The 25,577-nt window shown below is 40.8% G+C and overlaps 1 protein-coding gene across 3 annotated transcripts in view; it reads left to right on the forward strand.

Moving 5' to 3' along the window:
* The window catches only part of RNF145 (ring finger protein 145), a 52,583-nt gene that overhangs the window by 24,708 nt on the left and 2,298 nt on the right, over positions 1 to 25,577 (forward strand). For all 3 annotated transcript variants that reach the window (XM_080398534.1, XM_080398533.1, XM_080398532.1), the window contains exons 3-10: positions 3,116 to 3,224; positions 8,900 to 8,991; positions 13,913 to 14,148; positions 17,535 to 17,710; positions 20,352 to 20,492; positions 21,817 to 21,999; positions 23,857 to 24,004; positions 24,732 to 25,088. In XM_080398534.1, the coding sequence (XP_080254660.1) occupies positions 3,116 to 3,224; positions 8,900 to 8,991; positions 13,913 to 14,148; positions 17,535 to 17,710; positions 20,352 to 20,492; positions 21,817 to 21,999; positions 23,857 to 24,004; positions 24,732 to 25,088 (1,442 nt within the window). The remainder of the gene's footprint in view (positions 1 to 3,115; positions 3,225 to 8,899; positions 8,992 to 13,912; positions 14,149 to 17,534; positions 17,711 to 20,351; positions 20,493 to 21,816; positions 22,000 to 23,856; positions 24,005 to 24,731; positions 25,089 to 25,577) is intronic.

Here is a 25,577-nt window from a genome sequence, read left to right on the forward strand (position 1 = left end):
CTCATGAGCAGTGCAGCTCATTGCTTAAGCTACTGCAGTAACCTTGGCTGTCTTGTGCTGTTTCCCTGTGCAGTGTTACAAGCATCTGTGCTGTTTGGAAGCCTTCTGTTTAAAAGGCACAGATATGACAGTAGCCTTCTTATGTTTTGATTTGTACTTAGACTTTTTTCCACTCCTTTAATGTCTCCTGATATATTTTAGTTAAAGTTGTGCTGATGTAGAAAAGGATGAACTTCAATCACTTCTAAAATATTCCTGTGCAACATGGCTGGGTTGGAGTGCAGTTACTGCCCTCAAAAATGTCTTCCTTTTACAGAAATTATCCTAGCACCGTTCAAGTACCTCATCATGTGGCCAGGGAGCAGACTTTCATGTGATAGAATAAGGTAGAGGAGATGGCAGAGCTTAAGTGCAGATACAGTAAACAGGTATTCTTAGACTATTTATAGAGTAATAGAGGAATAAAAGAATGCATAATAAACTCCATTTAGTTCTCCACCTGAAGCTGAGTCATGGGCTACAGTCAGAAGGAAGGGTTTAGAGAGATTCGACTCAAGTGCTAGAATGATACATGGTTGTGCCACGTGGGTTGTTCTGCAGAGAGTTGTCCTTAACTAAGCTATCAAGGGAAGGTGGTGAATACATCAGGGACGAGGTGTTAAAAGTGTCTGCAGATGGTGTGAGAGCTGCTGGAGCTCGCACATGATGCTGTGGTGTGGTGCAAACTAGTTAAATGAACTCACGGAGATACTGCTGAGGGGTTCCTGCTCTTATCATTTGTGTGTTTGGTAGAAGGAAAGTGGTGAACAGAGAAGATGAATTCTATAAAATACAGGTGTTTGCTAAGAAAACTGATGATGTAGAAAATCTGCTGTGTTGTATTAACCAGAAGCATGTTAATTCTCTATAAAGCCATTACTAGCAGCTAACTGTGATAGTGCTGTGTTTCAGGCCCCTTTAAAAAGCTCAAAATAAAAATCAGAGAATCATAGTATGGTTTGGGTTGGAAGGGATCTTTTAAAGGTGGTCCAGTCCAATCCCCCTGCAATCAGCAGGGACATTCAACTACATCAGGTTGCTCAGAGCCCTGTCTGTCCAGCCAGACCTTGAATGTTTCAGAGATGGGGCATCTACAACCTCTCTGGGCAGCCTGTGCCAGTGTTTCACCACCCTCATCATTAAAAAATTTCTTCCTTATATCTAGGCTGAATCTGTCCTCTTTTGGTTTAAAACCATTACCCCTTGTCCTATCATACTGGCCCTACTAAATGTCTGTCCCCATCTTTCTTACAAGCCCGCTTTAAGAACTGAAAGGTCTCAATGAGGTCTCCCTAAAGCCTTCGCTGCTTCAAGCTGAACAACCCCAGCTCTCTTAGCGTTTCCTCACAGGAGGGGTATTCCATCCCTCTGATCTTTTTTGTAAATAATCAAATGGATTCTGTACAGAAACTGGTGGTGGTGACTTGTGTGACACCTCATTTTAATAAAAGAAACTATCAATTGTTTTGGCTTTTGAAAAGGCACTTGCTCAGACAAATGCGCAACTTGTCACATCTACTTTATGAAACTACTTGAAAGATTATCTTTTATATTAAATACATAAATTGTCTATTTTTAGAAAGGTAAGTAAATAGGCTTTGTCTGTCTGTCATCACTCCAGTCCTCTGTTGTCTCTGAATTGATCATTGCTTGGCATCCTGTTGGTCTGATGCCTTTTTTCAGAGCACGCTTTGAGTTAGTTACCTTCTTGAACATCGAACTGTTGGTGCGGTAGGATATTACAGAGGTGGCTTACTGAAGGTGGCAGATACTAAGTAGCTTTGAAATACTTCTGCATAAATACTGACTGTCAAATATTGGAACGTACCCTGTTTCCAAGCTGTTTCATAGTAGCTGGTTGTCCCACTACAAGTGCTTAAACTAGAGTTACATTATTTTGTTAATTTATACCGTGAGCTTTTTAAAAATACTTATCTCAAGTTAAAAAGGCTGTGCCTAGTGTGGCTGAACAGATGGATGGAACTTTAAATGTAACCTGACTAGTATAGCTGTAAGTGTCAGGATAAGTTCTTCTACAGTGTTTTGTTCTTAGCTGCAGGGAAGTTGTTAGCTGTTGCTGGGTTTTTTCCTAAAAGGATTTCAGTGCCAGGCACTTAAACTGACCTTCAGAAAGATCGTGAGTGCACTGTATTGTGATGGAGAGCTTGGAAATAAAGATTAGTAAGGGCACCATGTGCTGGGTTTTTGACCTGCAGTCTGTCTGGGAAAGGGGATGGATGTGTACCACCCAGTTGTGAAGTGGACTTCAAAGTACCGCTTTAAGAATCCTAATGAGAGCAGGTATGAAAAAAAGGATCACTATTCTACTTGTTGGAGAGGCTGCCAAGCAGCCACGCTGTGGTTTTGAAGAGTAAAGCTGTATCTGCATTGGGTCTGTTTCCACAGTCTTACTAAATGCTAACAAGAAGTGAAGGGGCTGCTGGTGTAAATGCCTGCAAATCCTGGGCTGTGCCAAGTCTTGTCCTCCATCTACGCAACACTGATAGCTTGAATATGCTTTAATGTTACTTGTCTAGAGAGCAGCCTGTGGCCCCCCCATCTCAAATTATGGGCATGCAAAGTGTCTTTAAATCATTAAGATACAATGGAAGAATTGTGTAATGCTAATCATCTGTGTCCTTTGCCTGAAGAAAAGGATTTTTTTTTATATCAATTGACTGAGTTTGTTGTGTAGATAGGCTTTTTTCCCCCTGCTACACTGAAACTTGCTTTCATATGGAAGAAGAGGAAGACCTAGTAGGTCTGTTTTCTCTTTGTTGCATAGGCTATGTTAATTAAGTGTTGTTTAAAAAACAAGTCCGCTTCTTGGCATCTAGATGTAATCTTACAGAAGCTGGTAAGCTATCTCTGTTCCGGGGGGGGGGGGAAGCGACAGGCAGCCTTTTTGTGTGCTTTGTGTTTTCATGAGAGGAAAATGTAGATACGTTAATTTTAAAACCAAATGAAAACAAAGGTAGTTGAAGAGATATGAATAATTTGAGTGTTAATTCACATTTTAAGAAATTTGGGGTTAGATAGTATCTTTTGAAATTTCAATTTCTGCTTTTTGTTACAGGTTACATCTTAAGTGTTGTTCTCCTAACTTTACCAAGGCAACACCTTGTTCAGCTTTACCTGTACTTCTTGACTGCACTGCTGCTTTATGCTGGGCACCAAATTTCCAGGTAAGAATAAATGGATGAATTTTGTTAGCTTGGTTTGGGAGTTAGAAAATTAACTGGTATTTTGTTAATATCTTACATAAATAGGATAGGCCTGGTTTTGTGGAGGCCTTTTTTCAATGCCAGACACCTAAACAGATCTGTTCTTGTTGCTGTTCTTTGTCTTGAAAGTTTATGGAATTAGATATGCAGTCAGGTAGTTCTGGTGTATTTTCATTTGACTTTGAAGGAATTTCAAGCTACTTTTCTGTGGAGTGTAATGTCCACTAACCTGAGAGAGCGCTTACCACAAGACGGAGGCCTCTGGTGTAGCAATCTTGAGTTACTCAATGGCTTGATTAACATGCTTTCAACACTAGAGCATTTTACAAAGCTCATAGGAGGTTACTTTTAGTATCCTGGCACACAGGATGAGAGAGAAAATAGTGACGGTAGATGGCAAAAGTAAAGTAATAGTGGAGTTTATTCTTAAATTTATCTTTGTGCCATGTATTTTGCGATGAAAAGAGACAGGCATTTTGGATCTAAAACCGAGCACAGGAGTCTGGAGAGCACTTTGAGTTGGACAAGACAAAGTCAGCTATCTTTGGCTCCAGCTAAATACGTTGAATGCCAATGTAAACTCTCATACTGACAAGATTTTTATTCCAACCCAAGAGAGTGCCATCACATTAATGGCTTTACATGGGAAGTTTTGAAAATACAGACTTGAGCCTGACTTATTTTAGTGCCTGCTGATGGGAAACATCTTAAAATGTGCTTTTGATTGATTGAAGTGGTGATACATTATTTCTGCATCAAAATTGTTGTTCCAGAGTGTTTGCTGGAGTATCTCTTACTGGGTATGTTGCAGTTCAGGGGAGTATTAATGAAGGTTTTGTGGTGACTGGAATGTCACTGTTGTGGTTGTGAGAGTTGCAGTTAATGATTTCCTGAACGGGCGAGGGTGCCGGAGAGGAGTTATGGCCTCTTATTGCCTGGGTAGGAAGGAAAGAGGGGTTTTTTGTCATCCTCAGGAGAGTCCTGAGTTTTTATAGATACAGTTTGTGGGTGTTTCCTATAGGGCTGAAGGCTTACTTGTTAGAAAAAGCAACCTAAACGTTGTTTCAGAGCTTGTGTTGAAATAAAAACAAAGCTAGTAACAAATACCCATCAGATACAGGGCTTTGGTCCAGAACATTTACAACTAGAGATGTTTATGCCATTCTGGATCTTTAAATTTGTTAAAAGAAAGTGACGTAGTACAGATTTTTGTTGATACATTAAGGCGTAGCACTGTGTTTGATTTTAATAACTTTTATGGGTTTTTTTCTATGTAATGTTTATTGTGACTTCTGTGTGAGGTTTGAGACTTGACAGGCTTCATTGAAAGGTTAGATAACTGTTGCTTGGACTATTTGGCATATTCGTACTAAGCTTTCTCTATTTGATGCTTCTGGAGTGAGTTAATAAAGACTTTAATTAAATCTTGCATCAACTGGCACAAAAAAAATTATATTTAATTAAAAGATGTCTTGGATTCAAATAGTCCAGCAGTATTCCCTAGCTATTTTGCAAAGCAAATGTAGTTGCTAACGGTTTTCGGTGAGCTTACCCATTCCCCAGACATAAGACTGACTTGGTTTGGAAAGAAGCACTGTGCAAAGGGTTCTCAGCAGCAGCCTTTGTATAATGTGGGGAGTGACACTTGCATTAGCTTTTCAAAAGAATTTTTGAATTCCATTATTTTTGATATTGAAAATAAAGTGTAACACACAAATACAATGTTAGTGGAGCTATTCCTTTTATTGCCAAAGCTATCCAGTTCCAAGTGATGTTTCTATTTTCAGCAGACTGATCATACCAAGACAAATAGTAGTCACGTGTGAAGTGTCCTGAGTGGTTTTTGTTAATAATTCTGCTTAGAGCTGAAAACTTCCTGTGAATTACTTGCATGCGCTACCAGTTGGGATGCTATTTAAGACAGATGAAGAGGTCTCATATTGAGGCCAGTTTGGTTAATGCAAATTATAGAACAAGACCAGAATCAGCTGGCACTTGTGACTCTGCAGTGTCCTGGAAATCCTGAACTGTTGAAAGACTTCAGCTTTCAGTGCTTTTTTTCCACCCCAGAAATAGCTTGCGGTTCGGCTGCAAGTCTGGGAATAAGATCTGAATTCTATAGTTAAGCTCTGACTTCAGGCTTCCAGGTCTGAGTGACCTTGACAAGTCATCTAACTTCTTAAGGGTTTGTTTCCTTATCTTCAAGACTGAGAATTAGCTTAGTGTGTAAAGATCGATTAGCTGATGTTTCTGAACAGTTGCAGAGTCCAAGAAGATGGCTACATTTATATGTAGCATGTTAACTTGTCAATTTGGGTGGGGATACTACGCTGTCCCTTTATGGCAAAAGGAGAGGTCTGCTTAAAAAACAAAATCCTGCAGCTTCTGACAAGCAGAATGGATGCTGGTTTTATTTTATATGTAGCTGCACAAATGTCTTGCTTAAAGGGATCACATTTCTTTCCCCTATTTCCAGCAATAAAATTTGGAGAAATAAATGAGGTAGGTATGCAGGAAAAGAAATGATGCAATTGAACACACTGTTAATGCTAAAAAAATTGAATCTACGTTATCTTATTTCATGTTTTGCAGTTTTGTTATGATTGTATTCCAAGTGTTGAGCCTCACAGAGCTTAGATGAAAAGACTCAGGAGGGGAGGAGGGCAAGAGACTGGATTGTTTCTTATGGATAATCTTAAAATACACTTAATTTTAAGGTGGTTTGTAGACATTTAAAGCCTATGAGAGTGTGTTTGATGTTGACAACGGAATTAATCCACCAAAGTAAATGTCAGCAATGTGAGTCAATTAGGTCAGATAACCACTGTGCCTTATGTCAGTCAATTACAAAGCATATTTTTAATAACTGAAGAACTTTCTGCACTTTCAATAACAAAAAATGGTCATTTTTGAGCCCTGTATCTCTTTACCTGTTCAGAGTAATGTTAGTCACGGCTGTCTGAGTGTACGTTAACAGTCCAGTAGTTTGATTAAATGAGGCTGGGAGTGCATCTACAGAATGAAAAGCAGGCAGTGTCATCTGAGCTTTTTTCTTAGATCCTAATTTTCTAAAGTAATAACGTAGTTTCAGTCGTTTCATTAACTAGTAAATAATCATTTTAGCATTCTTGTTTTCTTACATTTCTGCAGTAAAGTGAACAATTCTCAAATGTAAAAGCTGCAGCTTAATACAGCTTTAATTGATCAAAATTGAGTGCAGGCACTTGCTCTTCTCAGCATCTTGTATGGCACTGCAGCTGTTCGAGGCCTCTTCTGATTGGCATCTGCGCCAAAAGATCCTTGTGTTTGTACTGGTAATAAGAGAATCATTGCTTTGACTTTCCTTATTCAGATAGCATCTACAAATACTGTTTAAAAAATTTAGGAGATCGTAAAGCATTGCTTCTCTGAGCTGATAGGCCTAAAAATTAATGAGAATTACTTAAAAGAATTAAGCCAAGTACAGACCTCCATGCAGATGACTGAATCAGATAAAGAACAGCAAGAAATGTAGCTTGAAGGAATCTGGGCCATCTCCATGCATGTTCCTGGTGTTGAGGAAGCAACTGTAAATGCAGCTTTATTGGTATGGCTTAGCTAAGTTGTGTAAGGTCATCTTCCTACAGTTGGTATCCTGTTTCCTAACAGATACAGAAGAAACTTGATGATGTCTTTACTGCTTTCATTCCAGTAGTTTAGAAATAGCCAATGTTTATGCCTTAAATGTGAGGATGGAGCATGATATTGCTAATACAAAAAGCCATCTTCAGCATGTTGCAAATGGTGTTAATTTTTTCTCCCTTTGTAACTCTGATGGCTTATCCTGTTTGTGTTGCTAACGCTTTCAGAAAGTGTTTTCTGAAGGTTCATATAAAAATAAATAAATACCCAACTGTGTCCCAAAGATTACATCTGGATGGGTGTTGGAAGGTGGAAAAAACACTTGTGATTAGCTATACCTTGATAAAAAGGGGGAAAGTTCTATCTAGAATCAGTCATCTTGGGTACCTTTTCAATCCTCGTGTGTTTTTAATTGTAGGTTACAGTCTAAAGAACCCATTTCAACATACCTTGCATACACTATGACACTTGAAAAGCTGCAGTGAGTAGGCAGGGCTGTCAGCTATGAAGAACAGGCTTTGAAGTGTTTGTTTTAGTACTTTGAGATTTATGTCTTGAATTCCAGAGATTTTTTTTGCAAATGAAATTGTGAATACCTTAGCTTGGCTTAGCAAGCTAATACTAGAAGAAGGGTGTATTTCCACATTTCTGGGAAGAAGCGAATGTTTCCAGTAGTACTGAGTTGTATATTTTTCTGCGCTGAAATAAAAAGAGCTATCTTTGTATTGGTTGTGGATTCCCGTACTTTGACTGCATCTGTTCCAGCAAGTGTGGCTTGCCTCACTGGTATAAATAAATACATAATAAATGAAGTTCCATGCCCCTTGAGCAAACAGACTCCGCTGGCTCCACGTGGGGTCAGATGAAGTGTGTCTGTCTGGCATTCCCAGGATGTGATGCAGCTAGATGTGACTGGACAGTATCAGCCAGATGGGAGCCACAGGCTTTGTTGTGCTGCTGGTGCAGAGTTAGTAGTGTTACAGCGGGGTGGAGCAGCAGCCATCCTGGGAGTGCAGACTGAAAGGTCACAGGGCAAGGCAGAAAAGGGGGCTGGGGATCTGGATGTAAGGGGTCACGAGTACAGCCTGCTGTCTCGTGGCAGGGAGTAGAGAAGCCACTGGAGAATTACTTTTGTGCTGTTCGGGATTGCCTTCTGGAAGTGCAAGACGCTTGCTCTTAGTGTGAAGGTCATGCTTGACTTCCATTGCTGTTGCATGTGTTAGCTTGCTTGAAGGCAGAGCTGATAGATGATCACCAACTGAAGAAAAATGCCCAGGCTCCTCAGGTTCTTACCTTTTTCTTTGGTTGCGTGAGCCCACCTTCCTTGCCAGCCTTTTCTGAGAGAAATTACAAACACCCTGTCAGGTTGTCAGACTATCTTACTGTGTCTGTCAATAGCAGTCTGTCAGTTTGAGGGTATCTGGTGGGTACCCCAGGTTTTGCAGGATAGAACTAAACTTCTGAATGATATTGGATAAAAGGATTATGAAGCAACTCTGTTCTTGACTAGTCCACGAGTGTCGCTTTTCTTTTATACCTGTTTTTTAATTCAGTGCAAAGAAATTAAGTACAAAATACTATAAGCATTAAAGTCAGAGACCTCTCTATCAAGCTTTCAATTTAGTTTTGTTGGTTTTTTTCCCGTGGAGTTGATGGGAAAAGAAATTATTATTAGGAAGAAGAACACTTAATAAGGATACTTAAAATTGGAATGGTGCTTAAGAGGCTTTGTCAATAAGCAGTTTCAGGCCACGCTCTGAAGAGCAGCTTGGATGTCCCAAAGGATTTTTACAGCTATGACAGTGAGTCTGATTACAAATAATACTTACTCTCGCTTAAGTCATGCCTCAGATCCTTACATCAGTGAGGCTGCTGTAACAGTAGTGTTAATACTGCTTTTTGTAATGTAGTTAATTGACTGTGACATACACTGAAGTTACATACGTGTGGAAATGAATAAATTGCTTCTTGTCTGATCGGATGGATCTTAATTATTTGTGGATTTGCTTTTTTAGGGATTATGTGAGGAGTGAATTGGAATCAGGGTATGAAGGGCCAATGTACTTGGAACCTCTCTCTATGAATCGTTTCATGACTGCTTTAGTAGGTAAGTGCTTTAAATATTTGTGATGCAGGAGAGACCTTTGCTTAATTCTCCTCATTGAAAACTGCACACGTTTTATCTCTTGGTTTCAAATCTCTCTTACCACCTTTAGTAGCTGCAGCTCTTATTAATATGAAGAGGCATGGGAGGCTAGGTGTATCCTGTCTGGCTTTTTATATGCCACTGATTTACCAATACTCCCGTACTTGCAGCTTTGAATTATTTTCTAGGTCTGTTTGTCATTCTCTGCCCCTATGTTCTTCTTGCTCACGATCTGACTCAGGACTGGATTGTTTACAGTAATCTTTAGGTGGAAAGTACTGTAGAAATTTCAGTAATAACATGTAGTGCTTTTGTCAATGAAAATATTGTACAAATACTTATTTTTCATTGGCCTTACAGATGAACACTATCATTCTCTTACCAAAAAACCCTGGTGAAATAGATTTGTGAGTGTGTGCATGGGACTACAGGCCACCTTTTTTTTTTTTTTTTTTTTTCCCTTTTAATTTTTTTAGTGGAGTCCCAGGGATATCTCTGATTAAAGACTTAAAGGGTTACAAGTCAAAGCTACATTTAAATTGTTTGATTAATGGCAGAGACAACTTCTATATCTAAAAATCCCAAATAAATCCTGAAGAATTGGACTTTCTAGACCGTTGCCTTACCCTTTGAACTTTGACTGGAAGAGAATAAATTCAGTGTTAAGGTTGCTATGCCATACCGTATGTTCTACTGAGAGGATATTGGAATACATGCACACTATGTGTGTATTAAAATTAACCCTGAGACAAGCTTGGAAGAAGAGTCTTCCTTAATTCTTTTTACTAAGATCTATGGTTTTCATCAGATTATTGACAGATTTAGTCAGCCATGTACTGTTGGCAAAATTCAGCTGCTTTCTGTTTACTTGCAGCTGCTACTGGCAGATATAAATGAGTTTACTTCTTTACAATATGTTAGGTCTACCAGAATATATGCATCTCCAGTTTGCCTGGATCCTTACTTTGAAATACGGCATTTGTCTTTGCTTTTTATTTTGTTTTAATAGAAATAACATAGGTATTTTTCATGGGAAGGAAATCTTTAGGTATCATTTCTTCTGTCTTCTGAATTTCTAGATGTCTTGTCCAGTGACACCAAACTAAAGCCTTTAGCGTGTATCTATAACAAAATGTTTGTAATCAGTCCTTTGAATCTCTGTCGGGTGCAATGCAGGGTCCCATGATAAAGCAGAATCCCTCAGAGAGCTTCACAAAGCAGAAGGCAGACCTGGGCAGGAAGAGGTCAGGAGGCATTGTGTCATTCAGTAACACTTAAACAGAAACTAAACTAAGAGTCAAACCCATTATGCTTCATCCAGGTTTTAATATGAACTAAAAATAAGTGAGAAAAAGATAATACTGTTTCTATCCAGTACAGTTTTGGGTTGTAGCAGATGTCAGACTAAAGTGTCCCCTTCTTGTAATTCTTTTTTCGGAAGTAGGTGTCTGACTGTACTAGCAAATGTGTGTACGTTAACATACTTAATATACCCATTATTTCCCCTGTTCTTTTAAAAGCAGCTTGGAAGTGTAATTTTAATCTTGATGGCAAGCAGTCGTCTTTGGGGAAGACCTGTGACAGTAGGCTTTGAGGCTTGAGAATCTTTTGTATAAATATGAAATATGAAATATATAAGGAATTTTCTCAAATTCCTTATATACAAAGGTATTTATCTAGTGCAGTCTGCCACATCTCAGGAGTATACTGCACTGAACTGTGTCATCTTCACAGCAAAATTAATATACAGGTGCTTAGCTCTGCATTTTCCTTACGTGTTCTGCCAGAGTGTTGTGCTGCAGCACTGTTGCCAAAGGCACTGGGGCAGGTGCACGGGAGAATAATGGTGCTACCTGATACAGCTCTGGTTCCTAAAAGTTCTGGTCAGAGTTCAGGGGATGATGTACGGTATGTCAGCTGGTTCACAAATGTGATCTTTGTTAATGCTTTTATTCATTAGTGCTATTTGAATGGCTCTTGTGGTCATTTCTTCCCCTTCATCTAATTCAGTCTGATGACTGTTGATTAGGGTTACTAATACATTCCTAAGTGCTGGGTGGAAGAAATAAATGTCTTTGAAGACTGCCCCTTGGATGAGTGTGTCACTTTGTGAGCATGTCAGCTGTGAGTGTTACAAAGCTGCATGGGTTTGGAAGTGATGGTACCGTGAAGACTTACTTGCTTTTTCTTAATGCACAATAATGGGATTGTATATTAACTTTCAGATATCCTTTTTTTTTTTTTTTTTTTTGAGTAACAGTGGTGTAGCCAGGGAATTTGTTAACATCAGCTTTTTAAAACTGGGAATGAAGTAAAGAAAGTAAAGACAGTTCCATACTCAGTGGCTTGAATGGTGGCTGTACTGCATGGGCTTTTTGCACATTTTCCATTAGGTTACAAGTTGAGAGGCTTTTGGCTACCTGTCAGCAACATTTGATGTATTTGTAGAGGATTTGGGAAGGGAAAAGAATGGGCAGGGACTTAAGGCAATAGATTTCTTCCTTATTGCCTCATCCCTTAGCAGAGGAGCCTGGTATCCTGCAGGAGGATTCCAGCTGCCAGGTTCGTTAGCTGTTTTCAGTCCACAGCATTTAAGTTCAGAGTGCAAACATTCAGCTGGATTCGCTAGTCTTAGCAGATAGTGTTAAAATCTTTTAATGATTTGATATGAGGTACAAAATAATTTCTTCTGACTGGTCCTGCTGTGTTTTCTGTGAAGACTGATGGATAGTGTACAGCCCTGCTTGGAGATAAACTATGATTTCCTGCAGAGAGAGCTTTTTCTGTCCTGAGCTAAGGAGCTGCTACCCCAGTTTGAAATGGGAAGTACCAGTCACTAAAAGCTCCGTTGGAGACATTTCCAGACCCTTCCTGAAGGAGTTGAGAATTGACAGGGTGCAGACTTCAGGAAGGAGATTGAGGCCTCCAGAGAAAGTGCTCCGTGTTTTTCCTTGGGTATACAGCTCTCCTTTCCATGACAAGTAGCCTTTGATTGGTGTTGAAATTAAAAAGGTGTGAGAGTCAGAGTTTAGCAGCATACTTGGCACATCATTGTTGGAGGAAAGCAAGTTTTTGCTGTTGTGTGAGATGAGAGTTAAGTCAGAGGTCGTATTTTGTGATTGGAGAGCTCCAGAGTCATCCCAAAGAGCGCTGATTGTTTAAGGCGATGTCGCAATATTTTATTTCAGCTGATGACACTTACTAAATCCTGAAGAACATATTGGATGCTGGTATTTGTATCCCTTTTTGTGTGAAGCTGGGTTGCCTTAGTTACCATGAGTCGCAGAAATCCTCGCAAGCCGACTGTGCCAGGCTCCTGAATATTACAGCACAGCAGTGTGCTGGTGGTATCTTAAATAGGGTTGTAGCAACGTGTGTGTGGGCAGAGAACAACAAAGCAGAGGGAGAATGCTTCAGGGCTGGAGTCTGAACTTCTAAAAAGATTAGTGGAGTAACTTTCTCTGAGGCATTTAAGACCCAGTATGCTGTGATAGCGTCTTGCTATGAGAGCAAGGGTGCTTGTTCTGAAAAGACATCTGCTAATTCAAAAATATACCTAGCAACTTGACAGTAGAACTTAAACTTGAAAGAGGACAGTGTGAAGGAGGAAGAACTTTGTATGCTTAAGTAGTAGAGGTCAGAAATGGCTTTCAGCTCAGTTGCAGTTATTTTGAAAGCAGAAGTCCGTTCCTAGGTAGGGAAGCTAGGCAGAATGAAAGCAAAATCCTGGTATTGCTGTTTCTCCTCTTGCAGCTTCCTCTCCTCAGCCATCCAGAAGGGTTTACAAGATCAGTGAGCTTATGTGAACATATGGAGTTAGTGCTGACCTAGAGGTGTTACCAGCCTTGATTTTGTTAGTCTGTGTTTTGCTAAGGCCGATTCCCGGTTTTGGGAAGGTTTGTGAAGTGCAAGCATTAGTGGAGCTAGCTCCTAAACAGACCATAAGAGCTTGGGTTTAGTACCAAGTATTGTGGCTTTCAGATGTAAGCTAATATAGATGGTGAACAAGGTTCTGCTTTTAAATAATACGCAATAAACTTTTTCCTTGCTGCAAAACGGTGAGTGAGAATTTTCCTATCCAGGTAACATGCATTTTGCCCCATTCCATTTCCTCTGAGGTAAAGGGTACAACTTCCAGTGATTCTAATGGGAGCAGTTGTACTGGAGTGGTTTCCTCTAAAAATACCACCCTCTAGATCTCTGGGTCCATGGGAGAGATGTGCTTGTGTCCCTGCCAACTGTTAAAGAGAATTTAGTTGTTAATTAACTGTCACTTGCAAGCTTCAGTGATAATTTTGAGCAGCTGCCTCAGGGCATTATAAAATTATTGAACTCTCAGCTTCTGACCTGGCTGTTCTCCTGTTGCTGTTCTTGGCCAGTAATTCCTCCTGACAGTGTAAATATTGTTGCTTTAAAAGCGATCTGGGACCTCTGATTACTTTTTTTTTGCGTAGATGGGGATGAAGTAGCAGCATAGCTGGGCTTCAGAAAGGCTGCTGCTGTGTGTACAAATACTGATGGGATTTAAGTTGAGCTGGGGGCGCCAAGGAAAAGCGAGATGACTTGTTGGGTTAACCTCTACATGATTTATTCCTGGGATTTCATATTAATCTGAGTATGATTCTGCATGTGTTTGGGTTTACATCTCACTAATCTCTAAAGTGAAAGCGTGCACTTTGCGTAGTTTGAAAATGGGAACTTTTGTGACCCAGCAAAAGACATGGAGGAGCCTGGTTTCATAACAGATATGTCCTAGTTAGAACTGTCATAATATGCTGGATTGATAACTGTGTTGTGGAAAGATAACGTTTTAAAATGCATATTTTTTTTTTCCTGAAGGGGAGAATCAGCTTGATTATAAAATCCTGTGTCGCGTTTTCAGGTCAGCTGGTGGTATGTACGATCTGCTCCTGCGTCATGAAAACCAAACAGATCTGGCTGTTCTCTGCTCACATGCTCCCTCTGCTGGCGCGGCTTTGCCTGGTCCCTCTGGAAACGATTGTCGTCATCAACAAATTTGCCATGATATTCACTGGTTTGGAAGTTCTCTACTTTCTGGCATCGAATCTTCTGGTGCCCTATAACTTGGCAAAATCTGCATACAGAGAGCTTGTCCAGGTAAGACAGCAAACGTAAAAATTTTATTTTCCTTGGCCTGAGCCTTTTTTGCAGGAAAGAAATAAGAAAATACTTTGGTGGTAGTCTGTGCAGCTCTGTGTGTGTGTGTTCACTCATGCTTTCTTAGCAAACTAAATATATTTCTGTATATAGCTTCTTCTTTCTTCAATTTATGGTAGCTTATAATTTGTATGGGTGAGCAGTTAAGACATTAGCCTGAATTATGCTGCTGGCCAGCTGTGCATGTCCACTTAGCTTAGTCCTTCCCAAGTCCACGGTAAAAGACGAAAACTGTGGCAGAATGGATGTATTTGCAGCCTCATTAACTGAGCAAGGTAATCCCCATGCATTAATTGTAGTTGCTGTTAATTTCAAGAAAAGCGTTTGGTATGAAGAGCATTTGTAATTATGGTAGTGTTAAATCGGGAGTAACACTAAAGGTGATTTTGATTGTTACTTGCAGACAGTGATTTGAAAGGTCTGTAGTGGTTTTTTTTAGAACAGCAGCATTGCTGAGACCTCTAACAAAAGAGTTAGCAGAAGCAGAGAAGACTGATCTAACATGTATCCATTTTGTTAATGCTTTGACATCTGATAATATACTTGGTTGAAAAGACACTTTGTCAGTGGTACAGAAACATTACCTCATGTTTTTTGTATAAAAATAAATGTGTGTGTATGCATCTTTCTGTATATTTCAGTGTAAAAAGATGGATGCTTGCTTGACTTCTGACTGACCCACAGTTCCAGCTCACCACTTGCTGGACTTGTTTTTTTTTCAAATCAAGCCATTGGTTTTCTGCCGTCTGCTCTTCAGTCCAGTAGCAGTCTGAAAACTTGTTAAGCTCTTTCAAAGCAGTCTTTAAATCGTCTTTGCTGTCATATCTGTAATACACAAACAAAAACTTGGCAGCAGTAGGTGTCTGGTGTGCCAAGGTCTCAGCCTGTCATGCTGATCATTACTGTCTGGTTATTTATTTTGTATGTAATTGGTCTGTGGAGCAGGATTATCCTTCTGTGTTTGTACAGCACCTAGCATGGTCTGATCTCATCTGTAACTAGCTTGTAAATTTGCTGGTTAAAAACTTATTCATGACCTAATGGGCAAAGCTTCAATACCCTTGTTTTCCAGTGACAATAGGAAAATTATACTTACTGTTTACTTGGAGTGGTAACATTTGGGGTAAAACAGTCACACATCTTTGCAGCTCGAAGACTTGCGACAGATTTGAACTAGCACTTCCATTTTCCTCATGCGTAAATGGATGCAGAGTTTAGCTTCCTGAAGTCAGATTCAGATTGGATGTGGATTTAGTCATGTATCTATCTATAATTAGGCACTTATGTTTAAAACACTTCATCTTATGGAAGTTTTAATTTGAAAATACATTCTGGGGTGAGGTGGTAAGTAGTGGTTTCTTGCTGGTTGTTGGTGCGGGGGTTGGTGTTTGTTTGTGAGAACTGTATTCTAAATATAGCTGTTACACAAGTTTCCTCATCTCTAGGATTGCTTGTCTCCCCTGTCGTGCCCCCCCCCCCCGCCCCAAGTATTTCAAATCTTTGTATGCCAGGCTGTATTACAGTGTTATGAGGAAGAAGTATTCCTTGTACGTGGCCTTTGGGCACTGATCATACTCTTTCTCCCGACTTTCTATGTGGAGGGCATAAAGTTTTTTTCCTTGGAAATACAGAGAAAATGGCAGAAACTTTATAATGGTGCACTGGGTTTGTAATAGAGCGTTGTATGCTGCTTTTCTAAATGCATGTAATAGAGAGTGGGTTGAAATTGAAAGTTGTGTGAGAGTGGTTTTTGTAATGTACTGACATATGGGGAAACAGGATTTTTGTTTCTAAAGAGCTTGCTGCTCTTTACCTATGTTCCTGAAACAACAGAAAAAAAAAAAAAGTCTCATAATGTATTCATATATTTGCTTGCAACTCTACTACAAATCAAGCTTAGTATGCTTATTCCAGAGGAGGATATTGCTATTTTGTCTTGAGTATTTTCCTACTTATATTTCCGTCGCTATAACTTTGTGCAGTTGTTAGTTTTGAATGATGCCTTCATCCTGGTGTTTGTGAGTTTATTACTATTTTAGGCTGGATTTGATTGCTGGTTTGGTTATCGGTGGCAAAAATTTTGTGAATATTAGGATATTAAACACCAGAGTGTTTCCTGAGACAGCCCTAACAGGTGGGCCGAGGCAGCTTTGTGTATAATGGTATAATTTAAAAGCGGGTCCAGAACCGTGGCTGCCTACTTGGAGCCAGAAATACCTCATGGTTATGGATCTACATGATCAGAATAGCCTGACCCTTTTCCGATGTGGTGGAGCACTCTGCCAGGAGCTAGCTGCATGGGATCGCTTGCCTTGGTCCCAGGCCAAGGGTAAGGCCAAGGGAGCCTCCTGAGGGCAGGTGCATTTCCTTCACAAGTCTGTGTGCAAAGCTGAAAGCAGGAGCTTGGCACCGTATCCCTGCCAGCAGCGTGTTGCTTGTCCATCAGCCACAGAGCATCCTGCAGCGGGGCCCATGAATGTAATATCTCTCATGCTTGTCATGGAGCCCTAAGTAGGCAGCTTTTTTAGCGTTTGCTAAAATTTGCTAGCCATTAGGGGTTGTATGTTGTGGGAAGCAGGTGATGAGGAAATAGTAGCTACGAGTGATTTCCTTTTGACCTTCTGTATTAAGTCCAGCTACTTGAAGTTCCAGCTTCTTGGAAACCCTGCATTGTAACTTAGTCTCTGCAATACAAAAGAAGTAATTTGAGCTTCAGTCTCTTCTGAAATAATTTGAGGATTAATTTCAAAACACTTTGTGGATTAGGAGCAGTTAGGAGTCTGGTACATGATTTTGAGGTATTTAAACATAAAATGTCTGCGATATTAAGTTTTTCCTTAAAAACAGGTCATCAAAGCAGATATACGGTGCTGAAGTGATGTGGCTTATATTTCAGTATCCAGTGTGTGCAGTGACTTGGCAGTAGCTACAGAGAAAACAATGTTGCTGTGACTTACGCTGAGCAAAAAGGTCTGATAGGGTTATACATGAGCTGGAGATGTGTCGTCGCCCCTCTGGCTGTGAGTGGGCTGCAGTCAGCAGCTCCGAGCCACTTACTCACAAGAAAGGGCTGTTCTGATAGTTTGCTGCGCAGAACAAGTACTTCTCTCTGCTTCAAGACGGACAATGGTAACACACTGCTGCTGAACCTGGGCCCTCCTTTTGTCAAACTGCACTTTGATGTACATCCTCTTTTTCCTTTGGGATGACTGATGCCATGTGAATTATCCTTAGCTTCCTTGTAGTTACATTGTTGACTGTCCTTTTGTTATCAAATCATAGGTGCTGTGAACCAGTAACAAACTGCATTTTTCTGTCTTGCCCAGGTGGTGGAGGTGTATGGTCTCCTGGCTTTGGGGATGTCTCTGTGGAACCAGCTGGTCGTCCCAGTTCTTTTCATGGTGTTTTGGCTTGTCTTATTTGCTCTTCAGATCTATTCCTATTTCAGTACACGGGACCAGCCTGCCTCAAGAGAGAGGCTCCTCTTCCTCTTCTTGACAAGGTAATTAACTAGTCTGCAAATAGTTGGGTTTTCTGTTTTGACTATCTTCTGAAATGAATGTTTGTATTCTTGTAGAGACTAGATATGTAGATTGGCTTTATTGCATTTGGATACGCAACAAATATTTGTTGTTATCATAGTGACCGTGTATGCAAACCCTGTTAAGCTTGCCTTTCACAGGCATGTATCCCATTCAGAACAGACAGCATTAGTAGAACTGTGGGAGAGTTCCCAAAGAAAGCAAAATACTCCTTTGATGAGGGAATAGCTATAATTAGCACTTGGTCTAGAAGTTGTTTTCAGTATACAAGTTGCTTTTAAGTCTGAGATGTTTCAGCTGAAGTTCAGTCCAGCTGGTATCTTATTCATGATCATGTCTCTTTCTGAGCCTTCCATGCCTTGTTTCATCATTGTGGTGTGAGACACCTTCTTGTCACCCAAGCAGCCAAAGTACCCAACTCCCAAAGTAACTTTTGAGCCCAGAGGTTAATTTGGCAGAGGTGTAAAGATCTTAAAGGTTATCAGATTCCTAAAAGCTTTGTTAAAACTGATTGTAAAATAGAGAGGCCTGTGTTAGTGCTGTTATTGAGAGAAAGGCAGCATTTGAGGGATGCTTCTGGCTGGAATCTGTCTGCCTTTGGCTGTTGTTTAACTAGAAACAGCGTAGAAAAGGGAGCAGGAGTGTAGGGCAGAGAGGAACTGGGTGTGTTGCAGGAGGTAGGTTAGACAAATTAGATAGTGTAATACTGGGATGGGGAGAAAAGAGGCAAAAGTTGTCTAAACACACAGATAACACAGGAAATATTCTTTAGAGGCCATACATTGTTAGCTCTGTTGTTTGGGTAGCAATTTGTTTGAGTAACTTGATCATCACTACAGTTTCCAATCAGACTTTACAATTGCTTGGCTTTTTCTTGCCTCTGTGTGTGTGTATGTCTTGTCTATGGTGTGATAGTGTAAGCTGTCAAAATTAATTATCATTAATGAGAAATTCCAGAGATTTTATTGCATGTAGTATTAAATTGCTTACAGCGTCACGGCATTATATAAAAGCACTATGTTACCTGTTTAACTAAATCATTGGTGCTGTCTGAAGTTTTTCCTCCTGTTCCCCTCTGCTGCAATTTTAGTTTTGTTACAATAGAGTGCTGCATTTAGCAGATAGCAGAGGTGGGGGAAGTGATTCTTTTCCTTGCAGATAAGTTGAGTTTATTTCTGCACCAAATAATTAGATTTCTGTTTGTGGCAGAACAGGGAACTTGCTTTGCAGACTTGCAGTTGGCTTGATCTGTGAGTGAATGAATATCAGTTGATCTCTGAAGTTCTCCCTGAAATTGGAAAAATAGATAAAAGCTATGTAAGTGTTCTCAATGTTCTCAGCTCTGTCACAGTAGAAAAATTCTAAATGGTTCTGCATCTCAAAAACACGAACTCAGGTAATACCACTAACAGCCTCTTACCCCTTCAGAGGGAGCTGAAGTACCTTGTCAGGTCAGTTAATAATGTGGTGCTGCTGGCTGTTTAACAAAATGGAAGAAAAGGTGTGCTCTTCCATGACAGTGAGTGAATTCTGCATCTGTACCCTTTAAGTGTAATGAGTGCTTAAAACTGTAGCTGGAGTTCAGGTGAGAGCAGCTCGGGGGGGTGCAGAACAGCTGTCTGATTTTCATAAGGTCAGAGTGGCTGTACTAGGTCAGACCAAATACTGACCTAGCCTAGGGGCCAGTTTCCAGCAGTGGCTGTAAATTACCTTGGGTGGTGCATGTCGCGATTTCTGGAGGTGTCATCTGTGGCTGACAGCCAGTTCTTTACCCTAGTGTTGGGGCACGTGGTGGGTGCGCTGCACTGCGCTCCCCTTACTCTGGTGGTGGCATGTTTCAGAAGCCACAGTACTCTCTGAGGCTTAGGCTGCTCCAAACATTGCAGTGCCGGGATCAGCAGAAGAGCAGCCCCAAGGTGAGGGAGATGTGCTCTCAGCACTGTCAAATGAATGCTGGGGTCTCGGTCTTTGAGACTTCACTGCTGTAGCAAAAGAGAGGAAGAAGCCTGCTGAGGGTGAATATTCTTCGCTGTGTTATTTTGCTGCTTCTGGCTCAACACTTTGAAAGACAGATGCTGCCTACCTGAATCGGCCGTGAACTAAAGGCTACCAAAAAGCCCCCAGTCTCCCAGTAGTGTTTTATCAGTTGGGTGTTTGTTTGCACTGTTGTGAAGCCGAGTGTCAAGGGCCTGAAAGAGTCCATCCGCTTTAACCCTGTGCTTCTGGTGGCTGGCTGAAATTTCAGCAAGCCGCCTGGATGCGTTGTGGCTGACAAATTGCCTTTTGGTTGTGAAAACCCTACGGCAGCAGGACAGTGCCACCGTGTGACAGCGCTGGAGAGGGACGGCAGAAACACCGTAGCGCAGCAGCGTTAGCTGGGGTGAACTTGTGTCTTGGAAAGAAGGAACAGAATAAGGCTCACCTTTCTCTCTTTATAGGAGGGTTTCATGGCAGTGTAGAGCTTTTCATGTTTTCATTAAGCCAATCCAATTTTGCTTTAAAACCAGCTTGCACAGTTAACAGAACAAAGGGAGAGCTCATCACACAGATTTTAATTAACAGACCTTTTCTTTTTGTTTCTTTTCCCCTCTCTCCTCCCAGCATTGCCGAATGCTGTAGCACGCCGTACTCGCTGCTGGGCTTGGTCTTTACAGTCTCTTTTGTTGCTTTGGGAGTTCTGACTCTCTGCAAGTTTTACTTGCAGGGTTACCGAGCATTCATGAATGATCCTGCTATGAACAGGTAAGTACCTTGTTGTGCCTAGGTCTAAAAAGAAGCAGACAAAAAGGGATATATGTAGAAATATATGGGTTGCATTGTAGTTTTTTAACTTACGAACTCCTAGGTATCCTTGACAGGCTTTTTGTAGGCCAGTCTGTGTGTGTTAGAAGCACTTGAGGTGAAAATGGACTTTTTGTGAGATGGTTCACTTCTGTTAACAAATTCAGGGCTATTAGTTGGGGTTTATAATTGCACAGTTTGATCATCTTAGTGCTTTCATTTTCATGAGTCAGTGGAAAATTTTCACATGCTTGGATAATATGCTTCATACTTCTGTTTCCTCATTCACCCTGTAGTCATGTGTGAAACGTTGCTAATCTATGAGGCTTAAAACACAGCTTTGTATGGATTGCCTGTAAATTACTATGGGAAATAGCCAAAATGTAGAAACTGCTTTTTCTTAATGCTTGTCCCAGCTTGTCTAATATAAAATTGGGATCCTAGGTATGACGCTACCTTTCTCCATTATTCCATTAACTCTATCGAATAAAGTTCAGAGTGTATGCAAATGAGGATTTCAAGATGTGGAAGCAAAAATGGTATAATTTGGGGTTGCCCAGGAGCAGTCTACATAAAAGCATCTTTTGGGGAAGCATGCATTTCTGGGTGATCTGTACTTGAACTGCATCAACTACTGGTGCTGAATTGTGGTCCTTGGAGGTACTAAATTCAGGCAGAGGTTCCAAGCAAAAAAAGAAGCGGACAGCTGTATAAAATAAACTGAAAATGGCTAAACTGCTGATTTGCCTAAACTGAGCACCAGCTGGGGTGTTGAGTCAAAGCTGTTTCCCCAGGGCCAAAGGACAGGCAAGAGGGTGGTAATGGGGAAATATAACAGGTGGAGAGGATCTTCATGGTGATCTAGGAGTGAGCCTGACTGGTGCCCAGGTGTAGACGTAGCAGGGCTGCTTTGGGCTTGTGTAGGCAACACTGAGACTGGTGGGTTCCTCATCTTAAGACACAACTTGGGTCCTTAAAGTGCTTTGTGCCAGGGGGACTCTCTCGCTGGGTGGTGCCTGCTGGGCTGGTTGTAGGCCACTCGCTGCTAGTCAGGAGCAGGGTTCTGAAATCTGCTAGTTCCTGACCCCCAAGGCTTCAGCATTTCTGGAAAAGATTCCTCTCTGGATAAAGCCCTAGCAGGGACATCAGTAAAAGCTACATCCAGTGGCATTAGAAGGGTTATGGCAGAAACAGTTTATTTCCTGGTGTTTCTAGATGTATTTTTGAACTAGCTTTGACACACAAAGATGTGATTGATTGTTCTTTTGACTGTGTTCATCTGCAGGGGAATGACTGAAGGAGTCACACTCCTGATCCTGGCTGTGCAGACAGGTTTGATTGAGCTCCAAGTTGTGCATCGGGCGTTCCTGCTCAGTATTATTCTTTTCATTGTGGTGGCATCCATACTTCAGTCCATGCTGGAAATTGCTGATCCCATTGTCTTGGCATTGGGGGCCTCAAGGGACAAGTAAGAGACTGGTTTCCTAAACTGAAAGTTACTCAATGCTGTTTTAGGAGGTGATAAACTGGGGACTGATGGCCAGATTTGGGTTTTTAGTAGCTTGTAAAGTTACTCTGTCTTTTCTGTATGCAGATTTTTTTTCTAGTCTAAATTCTTTAGCTTTTCCCTCTCTTCCCTACTCCCTCAAGGGCACACAGGAACACTTTTTACCATGCTGTATGCTGGCAAACTGGGATGACTTTGGTCACCTCCTCTTGCTCAGGACTGCGTCCATCCTGCCTGTGCAATGCTGTGCTGTTCTGCAGTTGCTGGCTGCCCACTCCAAGTGTTACGCTGCTCAGTGGTTATTCTTCCTAGGAAGAGCGTCAGTGCACTGTGCTTTCAGTTAAGCAAATCCAGGACTCCAGTGCCTGTGCTGTCCCCACCCACGTTCGATTGTGGGGATTTGCAGAATGGTTTTCATTAACCTCCTCTGCAGTTGGGTAGGTTTCCCTCTAACGCAGTGGTCTCTGGCAGCTATTGAGGATGCAAAGTTTCTAGAAATGACCTTGTGTTAGATATTGTCAAACCTCTTTTTTTTTGTGAGGCTGTGATCACAAAATGATAGGGTTTACTGGCAGAAAATAAGAGGTGGAAGGCTTGCATTAGTGTTCTGATGCATGTGAGATTAATTTGTTTTGAAGCGCTGTATTGGTATCTGGTGTTCTTGTATTAAGCTGTTTGTATCTTTAATTGCTTATGACTTTTCCCTTTCTGTAACCTGTAAGTGAAGAAATAAAAGAGGTTTATTTATGTGTAGAGAGTTTGTTTAGCTTAGAGGCTACTTGTAACTGGCGTGTTCTGCCTGCAGCACGTTAAATTCAAATATAGTAACAGAGGGAAAGGGAGTAGGGCCAGGATAGGAGCCTCTGCCCAGCTTAAACAAGCAGCCTGTGATGATGCCAGATCTCACAGGCAGTTCTAAATCAACTAGGATCAGGATAAATTCCACTTCAGTGCTCCCTTTCTCCCTCGCACACAGACACAGAATTGCAGACCTCGTAGTAGCATTCTGATGTTTCTTCAGACTGTGTTAAACAACCCGGTTTCTGCTGGTGTCCTGTCCCTCCAATACTTTCACTTTTTCCATACTTCACTTCCAGTGCTAAATGAGGTTAAAATACAATCTGAAGAACATGTAGAGGTAGTATAGTAAATTACCGGAGATATTCTGAAAGCCTTCACGAATGGATGCTTGTAAAAAGATTGATAGTGTTTTTGGGCTGAGGAGGAGATTAGGAAGAAGTGAATGATAGGAGCAGAGTCAGGACTGGCAGAGATGAATGTTCCAGTCCTGCTACATTTCTTCTTTTGTGATCCCTGAATTGGGGAATATACTGCTAAAAGCAGCAGGGTTAAGTCTGCTGATGAAAGGAAATACCTTTGCCCCATGCATATTAGCAAAAAGATGTAGAAGAGTTGTAATAAGTATACAATCTGGGAGAACTCTGTTTATATAGAAGAGTGTATGAACAGTTACATGTATATTTAATATTTTTATTTTAATGTCTTTCCTCTGAAATGTTCAGTATCTCGGGTACTTCCACTGACTTGACCCATTACGACAATTACTGTATGTGAATTTTTGCCCATAATCTTTGTGCTGAAAACAGCAAAGGTCAGATCAGAGGGAACTTTTCATACTGTAGGTGTTGTAAGTATGCATGCTGGAAATGAGACTGTGCCTAAGTAAAATAGAAACTCCTTTCAACAAGTTAAAGCTTTCCACAAACACCTAACATATCTACATCCAGCAGTCAGGCTGTTCTTATTCTGACACTCAAATGTAACTTTAAAAATAAAAATCTGTTGTGTTGTTTGCAGGAGTCTGTGGAAGCACTTCCGAGCAGTCAGCCTCTGTTTGTTCTTACTCGTGTTCCCTGCGTACATGGCCTACATGATTTGTCAGTTTTTCCACATGGATTTCTGGCTGTTGATCATTATCTCCAGCAGTATTCTAACCTCTCTTCAGGTAGGAAGGTTAGCCCTGTACCAGCCATGAAGCCCTGCGTTAACTGTGATCCTGTTACTCTGGGAGAGGGCAGAAATACGTGATAAAAGAATGTGGATGATGGAAGGGCAGAAGTACAAGATAGGATATAAAAATCTCTTTCTTTATCCTGTATCTGAGGCTAAAGAGCTCTTGGGGTGGGCAGAGAACATAGGTGAATGGAAATCTATTTCAAATTGTAAAGTCAAAAGGCTTTTGAGGGCATAACTATCATAGTGACAAGCGTTGTGGTTTCCCCCCACACTCCCTCCTTCCCCGAGTACTTATTTATGTACTGTTGCATGGCTCTTTTGAAAGTAATCTGATGTTCAAACACAGTAGTGTAAATACAGGCAATGTTTTGTACTATGAATATTTGTTATAACTTGGGGTTTTTTAATTATTAAATTTATAAAACCACTCCTCATGATGCATAGCACTTTTTTTTTAATCAACTCAGCTCTGTTCTGGACTCAGGAAAGTACAGAAGGGGGAGTACTTGGGAACAAGCTTAAATGCTTTGCAAGAAAGAGTGACTTTTATTTGTCTTGAAGTTCAGCAACAATTTTACTCCTCTGGGGCTTGCCTGCCCTGCCCTCTGTCTGATTTGGGAGCTTGTGGGTACAGAGCAAGGGTGGACAGTGCGGAAGGACATAAGCTCCAGTTCAGAACTGAATGCTGAACTCATGGTCTTGCAACTGTGTTACAGGTGCTTGGGACGCTCTTCATTTATGTTTTGTTCATGGTGGAGGAGTTCAGGAAAGAACCCGTAGAAAATATGGATGATGTGATTTATTATGTAAATGGCACGTACCGGCTGCTGGAATTCCTCGTCGCTCTGTGTGTGGTGGCGTATGGTGTCTCAGAAACAATCTTTGGTGAATGGACTGTGATGGGTTCTGTGATCATCTTCATTCACTCCTATTACAACGTATGGTTGCGGGCCCAACTGGGATGGAAGAGTTTCCTTCTTCGCAGAGATGCTGTGAATAAGATAAAATCACTGCCAGTTGCCACAAAAGAGCAGTTAGAGCAACACAATGATATCTGTGCCATCTGCTACCAGGTATGAATGGAAGTGTGAAAAGATTGACTTGAATCGAAATACGTCTAGACTGTCAAGTTCAGACCACAACTAGTAAAACAAGTTCCTTACGTTTAATGAGTGAGAATGTTGTGCTCAAAAAGTTACATGAATTACCCAGTCTTCTGCTTTGTGTAAATGGATTTGGAGTACAGTTGCTGGGATAGTTTTTATGAATAAAGAGATAGTTTGGATATGTTTAAACTTTCATTCGTTTTTCTCCAGTTACACAACAAACAGTGTCCTTGAGCTTCTTTGAAACTTCTGGTGTTTGGGTTGAGCAGTAACAGCAAATGTGCCCTTTCTTCATTAGTGGAAGATTATTTTTTTTTTTTGTATGGTGACAGACAATGTGTATTCAGTAGCTGATTTGTTATTATTCCGTAGAAGCAGCTCTGTCTCTACAGACATTGTTACTTTCACTTTATGTGCAATGTCAGCTTTATAACAGAAACCTAATTATCAAAAGGT

Source organism: Falco punctatus (genome assembly GCF_963210335.1).
Source record: "Falco punctatus genome assembly, chromosome: 8".
NCBI classification, from domain to species: domain Eukaryota; kingdom Metazoa; phylum Chordata; class Aves; order Falconiformes; family Falconidae; genus Falco; species Falco punctatus.